General features: G+C 49.6%; 1 protein-coding gene across 1 annotated transcript in view; it reads right to left on the reverse strand.

Moving 5' to 3' along the window:
- Positions 1 to 5,277: 5,277 nt before the first annotated feature.
- The window catches only part of NR3C1 (nuclear receptor subfamily 3 group C member 1), a 61,574-nt gene continuing 54,641 nt past the window's right edge, over positions 5,278 to 12,210 (reverse strand). Inside the window, exons 8-9 of the mRNA XM_063413122.1 lie at positions 10,208 to 10,365; positions 5,278 to 9,343 (exon numbers count right to left, since the gene is read on the reverse strand). Of these exons, the coding sequence (XP_063269192.1) occupies positions 9,191 to 9,343; positions 10,208 to 10,365 (311 nt within the window). The 3' untranslated portion in view covers positions 5,278 to 9,190. The remainder of the gene's footprint in view (positions 9,344 to 10,207; positions 10,366 to 12,210) is intronic.

Here is a 12,210-nt window from a genome sequence, read left to right on the forward strand (position 1 = left end):
CTTGTCTGGAACTCTTACTAAATGTTCCCATTTTGGGCCAGCTTTAATACTGTAGTAAACATTGGTTTATTCCAAGAGAAATTAAAGATAGGAAATATTTTTTAAACCAGCGTGACACAGCATTTGATGCTTAATATGAAAGTCATCAGTCAAAATGAAACAAAAGCTGGGTGGTGATGCTGCTGATGGGCAGAGCCTGTCCCGCGGCCCCTGGCCGGTCACTGTGGGCATTAAACCAGAAAAAAGAGGTGGTGCAAGGATGTCTGTCAGAGCTGACACCAGAGGAGTCTCTTGGTGCTGTCCTGCCACGTTTCATGTCAATGGCCGAGGTTCCACAAGTGCACCGTGAGTTTGGTTTGGGTTTGGTGGCAGCTGGATTAATTGGGGTGGGCTGGGCTTGGTGTTGGGTTGGGTTTGGTGTTGGATTGGGCTGGGTTTGGTGTTGGGTTGGGTTTGGTGTTGGATTGGGCTGGGTTTGGTGTTGGGTTGGATTTGGTGTTGGATTGGGCTGGTTTTGGGGTTGGATTGGGCTGGGTTTGGTGTTGGGTTGGGCTGGATTTGAGGTTGGGCTGGGATTGGGTCAGGCTGTGGTTGGATTAGTTGGGTTGGGTTTGTTGTTGGGTTGGGTTTGTTGTTGGGTTGGGTTTGGTGTTGGGTTGGGCTGGTTTTGGTGTTGGATTGGGCTGGGTTTGGTGTTGGATTGGGCTGGGTTTGGTGTTGGATTGGGCTGGGTTTGGTGTTGGGTTGGGTTTGGTGTTGGGCTGGGTTTGGTGTTGGGTTGGGTTTGGTGTTGGATTGGGCTGGGTTTGGGGTTGGGCTGGGCTGGGTTTGGGGTTGGGCTGGGATTGGGTCAGGCTGTGGTTGGATTAGTTGGGTTGGGTTTGGTGTTGGATTGGGCTGGGTTTGGTGTTGGGTTGGGTTTGGTGTTGGGTTGGGTTTGGTGTTGGGTTGGGCTGGGTTTGGTGTTGGGTTGGGCTGGGTTTGGTGTTGGGTTGGGCTGGGTTTGGGGTTGGGCTGGGATTGGGTCAGGCTGTGGTTGGATTAGTTGGGTTGGGTTCGGTGTTGGGTTGGTTGGGTTGGGCTGGGTTTGGTTTGCAGTTGGACTGGGGGTGGCTGGGATGCTGAGGCCGTTTCCTCTTGTCCTGTCACTGGTTGCCTGCAGAAGAGGCCAGAGCCCAGTTCATGGACACCAGTGGAGCACAGGGATGATCAGGGGTAGCTGCAGGGAGAAGTCACCTGAGAGCCAGAGCTGGGGATGGAGAGATGTGTTAGTGAGTGCCTGGTGGTTTAATACTCCTCACAAACCAGAAACCTCAGAGCAATTATACTTTGTACATTTGGGCTAATTCAGATTTTTGGCTTTTGGGAAATAACGATTAAAAGCAAAGGGTTTTTAAGAAATAGCCATTTACAGCTCTGTTCTCTGGGTGAGCAGCTGATTGTTTGCAGACTGGCTCAGCTGGTAATTTAGCACGATGCTGACAGCTCACGAGGTAGCACCTACCTATTACTTATTGTAAATCCTCCCTTCTGCTAATGAAGCTTATTCTGCTTCTAAACCTCAGACAAAAGGGTCTAGAAAATCACACCTGGGCTCTAAACTCACTGACGCACGCAGGAAGGGGAAAAAGTCTGCAGCAGGCGGGTGCCCCGGAGACCAGCCTGGCTTGGATTAGGGGATGGCAGAGCAGGGAGTGTGGGGGAGCTGGAGCAATCCCATCTCCACAGGGAGCTTTCTGTGTCCCGTCTCGCTGGGAGCCCCCCACAGCCCCAGAGCTGCTCCCCCAGGCCTGCCCTGCCCCAGGACCCAGCATTACCCCGGGCAGTCAGATAATGGAACATCTGCAGATTGCTCAGAGCGTTTGTTTGCAGCCACCTGTGAGCGAAGAGCAGAGCAGGAGGGACAGGAGACGGGAGAGGCTCTGGGGATGAGCCCTAGGAGGGCTGGAATGTGGCTGGTAGTGAGGTACCACCAGGGTGAGCATCTCCAGGGGGCTGGAAAGGGCTTAAAGCCCCTCCAGTGCCACCCCTGCCATGGCAGGGACACCTCCCACTGTCCCAGGCTGCTCCAAGACCTGTCCAGCCTGGCCTTGGGCACTGCCAGGGATCCAGGGGCAGCCACAGCTGCTCTGGGCACCCTGTGCCAGGGCCTGCCCACCCTGACAGAGAAGGATTTCTTCCCAGTCTCCCATCCAGCCCTGCCCTTGGGCAGTGGGAGCCGTTCCCCTTGTCCTGCCCAGAGCCCCTCTCCAGTCACACCAAGGTGAGTGCTCGTTTCCAGGCCATGGCACCGTGTCCCCGCTGTCCTAGCAGCCAGCAAGGAGCTGGGATGGACAAGAGGACAGGGCTGGAGCAGCCCTGTCTGCCCTGTGTCCAGCTGCCCTCCCTTTCCCACTTCAGAGATCCTGGAGATGCTTTGTTCCTTTTTTAAAGGGTATTAATTTTGCTGCAGCCATTATCTGTCATAAATATTTCTGAGTCTGGGAGATGCACCTGCTGCTTCTGCCTCTGTTTCACTGCTGGGTATTTTTTACCAAGTTTGGGGTTGGCTGGGCTTTTTGCTCAGCCCCTGGTGTTGTTTTTGTCCAGTTTTTGTTCGGTTCTGTGGCCCTGTGTGGTACCTGGAGCGCTGCAGGGGCCGCCCCGCAGCCCGAGCAGAGCCAATGACTCTGCGCCATCCCCATCGTGCTGCTGTTTATTATTTATTTCCCCAGCAACGGGGATATATTTAGCCCGGCAGCTTTGAGCTGTTTCAGCCCCATTATGCTCAGCAAATGCAGCAGCCTGGGGAGCGAGGGGTGGCCGAGGGGCAGGAGCCCCCCGGGGGACCCGAGCTGGCCTTGGCCCGGGCAGGGGCTGCAGGAGGGGAGGCTGTGAGAGCCACAGCCCCCGGTTCCCTTGGACTTGCCAAGGCTTGGGTTGGGTGGACTTTTAAAAATTATTTTTAGCGATGGCTGTGTTTGAGCCTCGCAGGCAGCGCTGTGTTTGTTTGGGGTAGGAACACGTGCGGCTCAGCCCAGCTGGAGAAACCCTGCCTGCGAGCCAAAAAGGGGAAAAAAGGAAAGGGTAGGAGAGAAATGAGGAATTAAAAATGCTGGCCTTTAATTCTGGCTTTGCTCTTGCAGGAGCCCAGAGAGGGGGGTGCTGGGCCCAGGCAGGAGCCCAGGGTGACAGGAGGGCAGGGACAGCCCCTGACCTGTGTCACTGTGTCCCCCCGTTTCCCCTCTCAGCTCCTCAGGGATGCAGCTCCCCGTGTGCAGCCCCTGCAGATCATTGCCCCTCCAGGCTCTGCTCCCTGGGGACTCATCCTCGGCCCCCTGCCTGGCCCGGGCACTCCAGGGCACAATTCTCTGCAGGAAGTGTCACCCTGTCCTGCACTGGGAGCACAATTAGTGCCCACAGCTGATGCTGCCTCAGCAGTTTTGCCCCAACTTTTTGATGTGGTTTGATCTCAAATCAACAGATCCCATAATTAGAAGGAATCCACTTACTTTTTATTTTTTTAACCTAAGGTTCCCTGTTGTGACCTCAGACAATATCCTTAATTATGCTCTGGAGCTGTGCCAGGCCTGTGATGGATTGGATAAGGATATTTACTGCCACCCTCCTCCAGGCTGGGTTTTATCAGCTGATCCATGGGCTCAGGCACTGGACATCAGTGAATCCTTTCTGATGGTTCCTCTCCATGCCGCTCCTCCAGCCAGACTTTGACAAGTTCAATATTTACAGTTTTTAATTTTGAAATCTCAACACACTGTATATATATTTATATATTTTCAGGTTCACCAATAATTGGAGCTATCAGTAACCCTGATAAGAAAATGCACCAAACTTGCTGGACGCTGGCAGGAGCTTGGCAAGAGCACTGAGAGCAGCTGGGAGCTCCTTTGAGATAACCAGTAACATAGAGGCAAGGAGTCCTTTATTCTGTAAAACCCCAGAATTTGTGCCTGACAGGGCACAGCTCCATGTGCTCAGAGCTCAACACGAGCCCACGCTGCAGAGGGGACATGGCCAGGGACAAAGCAGCCCTCTGGGACCATGCTGGGGGCAAACAGCAACTCCACAGCTCATATCTGAAATGTCAGAACTGTAAAAATGCATTTGATGGCATCTTGTCCTAACCAGTCTGAAATGCCATCATTTTACTGGGATAATGTGAACACAACAGAAATCACATGCTGGGCTTCACCCGAATTTCTTGGAAGCTGAGGACAGAGCCCAAGAAAGTAAATTAACAGCAAAATGGGTGGCAGGAAGGTGCAGAGGGAAGGGGCAGAATTCCTGCAAGGAGTCAGATCTTGGGCCACGGATAATTCTGACATCAGTGCTTTTGTAAATGGAATGGGACAAAGGGGATTTGGGGTGGAATGTGACCACACTAGGACTGGATGCTCTTACGCTGAGCTGGTGCCTGTCAGCCATCAGCAGTTCTTTATCTGAGTGTCTGATGGCTCCCTTCAAGCATCTTTCCAGAACTGCTGCCCGAATAAACGTGGGTATCGTAAATCCCATTCTTGTCTTGCCTCTGACCCCGTCCAGCTTGGGAATTACCGAAGGGAAATTTATGTAAGCTTTGTTTTAATTGCAAACAATTCAAAGAAATCTTTCCCTGCTGGGAACTCGGCCTTTTCTGCTGCAGTTAAAGGAGATTTTATTACAGCACGCCTGGCCCTGCGGCTCGGGGAAGGCTGAGCTGTGCTGGGGAAAACCGCGGCGGTTTCGGTCACCGAGGGCTGGGAACGCCGAGAGCTGCAGCGGCCACACGGCAGGGAAGGAGCCTCACAGCATCATCTTCTGTTCCAGGAGAGACTTCCTGAACCAAGTGTAGCCTCTTCACAGCCAGGGAGAGGCTCCCTTCAGCACTGCTGATTTACCACGGCCTTCTCCCTTTTTCCAGGGATTCAGTTTTCCAGGGGTTCAGTTCTGTCTCTGCTCAGGACCCCAGGGCAGCTCAGCCCCAGCACCCGTCCCTGCCCTGGCTCTCTGTCCCAGCCCACACCTGGGCAGCCCCAAGGCTGTTCAGAATATTTTATTTTTCCCTCTATCACTGATGTTTGGCAGCTGGCACCTGCCTGGGGAGGGAGCTTTTATCACATTCTGATGAGTATCAGGCAGCTGGGAACCACTGCACTGACAGAATACATTTAAATCACAGAATTAAAGAGGGATTGAGGTTGGAAGGGACCTTAAACTCACAGAGTCCCTCCCCTGCCATGCCAGACCCAACCCTCTCCAGGACCACAACAAAAACTCCACAAAAGCATTTTGGAGCCATTTAATGAAAAAAGCAGAATTTTATTATATGGTTTCTGTCCATTATTCGGCATTGCTGTAAATGGCTCACATTTACTGCAACTTCTGTACAGATGTGTGGCTTTGTATTACCAGAACAGCAAATTTAAATGAAAAAATAAATGTTCAACAATTCCACACAAGCTTTTACAGTCCAACATTTCACTGAGTAGGTGAAAACTACAGACTTGTTACTACAGAATTATTCAGCATGAATAAAAAACTACAACTTTTATTTTTAAACAGGAGTCACTGGTTTAATTTTTTTTTTAATGCTGTTTAAAATTGCTGTGATAAAAATAATGATTTTTTTTAATAATGCCATACACTGGTATGATATAGGATTTGTCCCCAGTATATATCTTTTTGTTTAATATACAAAATAGAGTAATGACCCATCGCTGCCTCAGCTGTGGGCGGGGGGCTGGAGGTGGGGTGTCCCCACACACTCCCAGCCTCCCTCGGACACGAGGCCTCTGCCTGGAGAGGCCTCGACCTTCACGGAAAATTTGGTTCCTATGAGACGTCGATGGCTCAGCAGGCCCTGGCTGCAGCCTGGGATGGGGCAGGGCGTGCCTGGTCTGAATCGGGATATCCCAGACTGGATGGGCTGGAAGGACCCTAAAGCTCATCTGTTCCCCCTGCCACGGCAGGGACACCTTCCACCAGACCAGGCTGCTCCAAGCCCCGTCCAAGCAGGCCTTGAGCGCCTGCAGGGATACAATAACACAATCTGTATAAAATCTCCCTCTGAGTCATGTCCCTGAAGTCCTCCCTCTCTGAGCTGGGCCGCAGGAGTTTCCCACAGCCCCCGTTCATGCAGGCACTTCCTCCTTCCCTGCCTTTCCCGGTGGGAACGGCGGGGTCGTGTTCAGCATCGGTCCCCAGCCCGTGTCCCCCTAAGGCCACGGCGATCCTGAGCTGCCCCGGCGCGGGGGATCCGTCACTTGTGATAAGGCACTCGAGGGCCAGCGCCGCCTCCCCTGCCCACGCAGGGACCCCACGGATAACAGGACACGGACTGCTCGCTGCTGCTGCAGCACCACGGAGCCCCAGCGAGGGCTGCACTGAACAGCACGTACAGGACGATTCCTCCGCTAACATCACAGTTTCCTTTGTTTTTCCTTAAATCCAGAGACTGAAAATGAATATACAGGCAAACAGACACAAGGGGCAGAGAGCCTCTCCTCCTACGTGACCCGTTCTCTCACGGGGGCATCGCAGAACCCCGGAATTTGGGTTGGACGGGATCTTAAAGCTCATCCAGTTCCAATCCCCGACTCCACCACCTGCTGGAGTTCACTGCAGCTGCCTCTGCTGGCAAAAATGACAATTTGGGGTCCCTGCACCCCGACCCGCACGCGCTGTCCCCAGGCTCCGACCGGGGGCTCTGGGGATGCAAGTTTATAAAACATTCTCCGAAGTAAGAGCACATTTCCCCCACCCCCAGAGCCCCCAACCCCACCAGTACAAACTCCTATCTGTATCACAAACGGGCACGGGAGGATTCCCAATGACTCGGGCTGGAAGTTGTAATTAAAATCCTGACCTTTACCTATTACAAAATGTACATAATTCCTTACAGATCAAAGAAGAGAGTGATTATTTTCTTTTATTAAAGATGCTATTTTACTCCAAAGTACTGAATATAGGATCTTTTTTAATAGGTATAACATTCAAAAAGAGCTTTAAGAAAGGATGAGAATTGAGTTTCCTATTTCAGTCGGAAACCAAGGTCTGCTCAATGTAGAAATGTGCTGTGAACACCCCACGCTCTGTATTTACATATTGCTGGCACCTGGATGTGGATTATTGCCCAATTTCTAAGCTGTTTTTGCAGTCAGAGCTGTGGCAGTTTTGCAGCGGGGTCCCGAGCATACAGATAGGAGTATCCCACCCCAGACCAAGGGGAATTTACACAGTGATTCAATGAACACAACCCAACCCACAAACACCACGGAGCACAGGATTCCCCTCTGAACACAGCATTTCTTTGGATACCAACACCGGCAGCCCCGGCGCTGCCCCCGGCCAAACCACTCAGCATATCTGTGACCCCTACAAAAAATATAATTACATGTATCATGATAAAGCAATCTGTCATCTAAAAATCATCCTTATTATACACTATACAAGCTATTTTACAATCATTTAATAAATTGCTTTTAAAGCTGCAGTAGCCCTTCCCTTTTTTTCTTGGATCAGCGAATATACCGATTATACATATTTGAAACTATAACTAAATATAAAAATATATTAGGTTTTGTATTTTCTCAGACGATTTTTCTCATTTCTATTACACAAACGATCTGGCCACTTTGAGTAAAAATCAAATTTTAGAGTGGCGTAGTAAATATTTCAGTTTTGAGATACAGAAAATTGTTAAGGTGCACATAGAAAAGGCTACTACAGCTTCTAAATGTCAAAAATATCCTCATCAATGGCAACAAGGAGAAATCCACAAGGCCTATGGGAATTTATGGCACGCCAGGAATTCAATGTGAAGGGCTGCAGCCTTACAAAGACAGAAAGTTTGACGGACAACTCTAAGACCACAAACTCAGTAGCAGAGCTCTGCTGCTCCCCAGGAGAGCAGGGAGCAGTCAGTGAAGGTGGAGATGTGGAATTGGGTCTCTAACCAGGCGAGCTGGGAGCTGGGACATCCCGTCCCAGCTGGACAAGTCCCCGGAGAGGAGCACTCCGGAATCCTGCAGGAGAACAGCCCCAGGGTGCACTCACACCTCCTCCCTGTCCGTGGGGTCTCCAGAAATACTTGTGTGATGACAGCTTGAAGTGTATAGAAAACAGAGTTTCTCCACACAGAAGTAAACTTTTCTGAAGCTATGCATATTTTCCTGAAAATTTCCTGATGGGCAGTCAGGACTGATCTTCTTGGCATCAATGCAGCCCGTGACTCTTTGAGTTATGGCTGTTGCATCATATGCAAAAATCAGGCTTCTTTTTGTTTTTTCAATATATAAAATAACCTGCTCATTTACATCCAGTTAGGACTGGGTTAATTTTCTATGAATCTGCATATCCAACACTTCTGCAATGTACCAAAAGGATTTGTTTCATCTGGATCTACTGAAATGAGATTTGAGTGTTCTCCCACCCACCCTGGCCCTTAGAAAAAGCCCAATTTTTATGGCCGGTTTGAAAGCATCAGGTTAGAAAAGCCCAACCCAGTTTCACATGAATCTACTCGAGTATTTACTGTCTAGAGGTCGTTTAGGAAAGCTACGAGCTGCCCCACCTTAAAAAACCAGCTGTACAATAGGCATCTTGAAGTATTACAAAAAAATTATGTAAGAAAAAATGAACAAGCCGAGTTCACGGTATATAAAGTTAAAGGAAATTGCTAAAACCAGACAGTAATAGCTATAAAAGGCACAACTTCCCTTTTCTGATATACACTTGTAAACTTTCTTCAGGTTACATGCATAAACCAAAATACTACCTTAACTTTAAAAAAAAAAAAATCCAAAACAGTTTACTTAAAAAAAAAAAAAAAAGAAAAAAAAAAAAAAAGAAACCTAAAAAATTGTCTCCAGCCAACTGCAGCAATTAATTAATTAATTAGCAGAATGTTCGTAACAGCCTCAGAGCTTGTCACTGGTGGTTTGATGCATCCAGGGATGGTGCACGAGGGGAGAGAGAAAATTTCTGCCAAAACCGAGATTTTTTTCCTTTCCTTTCTCCCCAATTCCTTCCCAAACGCGAGAAATCCGCTGCTTCTCCAGCCTAACTCTTGGCCCTCTGTAAACCACATGTAGTGCATAATTACAAAAGAAACACCTGCGAGGACAAAAGGAACAAGTTCTGTAGGTTTTCTCTTTACAAAACAAAGCTATCGTGTGACGGTTTCTTAAGGCAACCCTTTGTGTTAAGGCAGTCACTTCTGATGAAACAAGAGCTTCTTGATATTTCCATTGGAATATTTTGGTATCTGATTGCTGATGATTTCTGCCAACATTTCTGGGAACTCAATACTCATGGATTTATCCAAAAATGTCTGGAAGCAAAAGCTCAGAAGATTTTCAACCACCTACGAGTGACAAGACAAAGAATTACTGGCACATGAAGACGTTCAGAGAACATTCACCTCCCTCCTCCTCAACTCCTGCCCACGGGATGGGGCTCAGGCAAGACACAGGAATCCTCATTTAGTTCATTAATTATTGTCCATATAAACCAAACAGACTGTGCAAGGCTTTACAAACACTGAGGAGATTTGGTGCCAATTCCCATTGCAGCTGATAAATAACACACACATGGAAAAGCTAAATGAGATCCTTCCAGGTGCTTGGTACAGTAACAAGAAAAAAACCAGTAATTTTGAGGTCTCAAAGTTACCCTTGTCTTAAACACTGCTTTGTGCTACATGTGTAATTAGAATTAAACTGCCAAAGGAGACAGTCTGAATTGGAAATTCCTTCAAAATTAGATCACTGCTAACACCACTCATAGTGCTGAGGCATTGTTTTAATGGAATTGCAAACTATTCCATAAATTCTTTACTTCTTGGGCACTGAGATAAGAGTGCTTTTAAACATCACATTTCTGCTTCTCCTGCAAAGTCAGCTACAGTTCCTGAGCTCCTCCTTTTTAAAGCAATGCAATTTTTAAAAACGGGAGAGACTGAAAATGAGATTAATTATACAATTACTTGCTGTGGATTGCACTGCAGAGGCAGCCTGAGAGGACCATGCTCCAGGCTGTCAATCTGCCTTTCGTGAGACGGCCGAGGAGCATGACCTCCTCCTCCTCCTCCTCCTCCTCCTCCTCCTCCTCCTCCTCCTCCTCCTCCTCCCTGATATTTGCCCCTTTAAATAACAGAGCTGGAGGAGCTCGCTGTCCCCGCCCCAAACGTATTTCTGTGGAATGCCTCAGCATTCCTGTCAGGACTTACATCATGCATAGAGTCCAGCAGTTTCGTCAGTTGATAAAATCGCTGCCAGTTCTGGCTGGAGTTCCCCTCCCTCTTGACGATGGCCTTGCCCAGCTCCTTGATGTACGTCATGCGGATCTCCTCGAACAGGGACTGGCTCTTCAGGCCCTCCTTGGGAACTGCAACACGGACAGCAGCCCTTAAACACTGCAAAACTCAACTGGGACACGGTTTGAGTTCTCTTCCATTAGTTACACTAATGTGGGAATCTTTATCAGGAGCTGTCGTGACAGGACAAGGAGCAAGAGGGGAAATTTAGGTTAAAATATGGAATTCTTCCCTGTGAGGGTGGGGAGGCCCTGGCACAGGCTGTCCCTGGATCCCTGGAGGTGTTTAAGTCCAGGTTGGATTGAGATGAGCTTTAAGGTCCCTTCCAATCCAAACCACTCTGCAATTAGTTGAAGATGAGCAAAAGAAAAAGGACTTGGACTGACTGAAGTGACAGCAGAGACAAGGAGAGAGCAGGATGGGACAGTGACCAGCTGAGCACAAAGCACAGGCCTGCTGCAAAATAAAAAAAACCCTCTAAAGGTGTCTCAAAAACCAGTGGAAAGGGAACTGGACCATGGAGGCAACACCACGCAGCCCTGGAAGCACCCTGATGCAGAACCACCAGGGCTGGAGCTCCTGTGTTCTCCAGGTCTGGGGAGATGTGACATTGGGAGGGTTCCATCAAAATTCTGCGTGCCCAGGGCAGAGCAAGGGCGGGATCACAGGACGGCTTGGAAAGGATCTTGAAAGATCATCTGGTTCTGAGCCTCCTGACACGGATCAGGTAACGGGACCAGGCAAGGCAGTGACACAGAGGACAGCAAACAGACCACAGCAGCCACGGGGAGTCTGGGCATGGACACAGCTTGTCTGGGACAGGGACAGGACATGGGGACACTGCAGGCACATGAGGAGCTGGGACAGAGACCCCGGCCTGGGGATTCAAATCCAGCTTGGCTCCTGTGCCTGTCTCCTCCTCGGGGATGGTCCTCCCAAAGGCAAGGACCAGCCCGGACACACGCAGCTCCACAGGTCCTGAAGGTGCTCCTTGGAGGCCTCTGATCACCTCGGGGAAGTGGAAGAGTTGAAGACAGGGAAGAGAAAGAGCTGAGACAAAGGTGACCAAAAGCACGACAGGACAGAGGCCATAGAGCACATTCCCTTGGGAAATCCAAGGGAATCCAGGAATCCTTCCCTGCACTGGCAGCTTTGGAGAGACTCTGGAATGAAGTCTCTTGTCTGTCTTGCCTACACAGGAGATGAAACCTGTCAACTGTTTCAATGTTTCACATGGAAAAGGTCTCTGAGCTACATCTGTGTGTGAGCTACAAGTCTAGACCTGTGTGGGATTCCTGTTTTACTCCTCCTCCTCCTCTTCCCTTGGAAAACTTAACACAGAAACACAATAAACAGCTTCAAATTGTCAAGTCGTGGATTAAAGAGCTATAGAAATCTCAAGCTATTCAATTGCAGAAGTTCCCCGATGTACCCTCACACAATGTATGTGCTTAACAAAATGAAGATAAGTTGTGTCCCGCTGGAAATGGAGCAGAGAGGCCTCTCTGGGCAGGGCCAGCTCCCGCCCGGCCCCGCTGCTGCAGGGCTGAATCCTGCCACTGCTGCCTCCTCTCCACTCCTGCCATGGAAATCTCTCCATGGAAATTTCCAGCTCCTGTGAAGAAAGTTGGCCTACACCACACCCAAAACACTTGAGGAATTTTTGGGAGAGATTTCAGAATCAAACAGGAACTGTTTGAAATCTGCAGTTTCAGGGAAGTTTTAAGTTCCTACAAAGCCCACGGCCGTGAGAGGCTGAAAGTTTCCTCTGAAAAGAGTCCTTGTCCCAGTTCTGGGCTTGGCAGCGAGGCCGTGCTGGGCACTGCCAGGCTGGTGGGGCACTGGGGGACCTGGCCATGGCACCCTCACTCTGCCCTGCCCACACCATCACCCCCTGCCCCAACACGTGAGCAGGG

This window comes from Prinia subflava, chromosome 16 (genome assembly GCF_021018805.1).
Source record: "Prinia subflava isolate CZ2003 ecotype Zambia chromosome 16, Cam_Psub_1.2, whole genome shotgun sequence".
In the NCBI taxonomy this organism is placed as follows: Eukaryota; Metazoa; Chordata; class Aves; order Passeriformes; family Cisticolidae; genus Prinia; species Prinia subflava.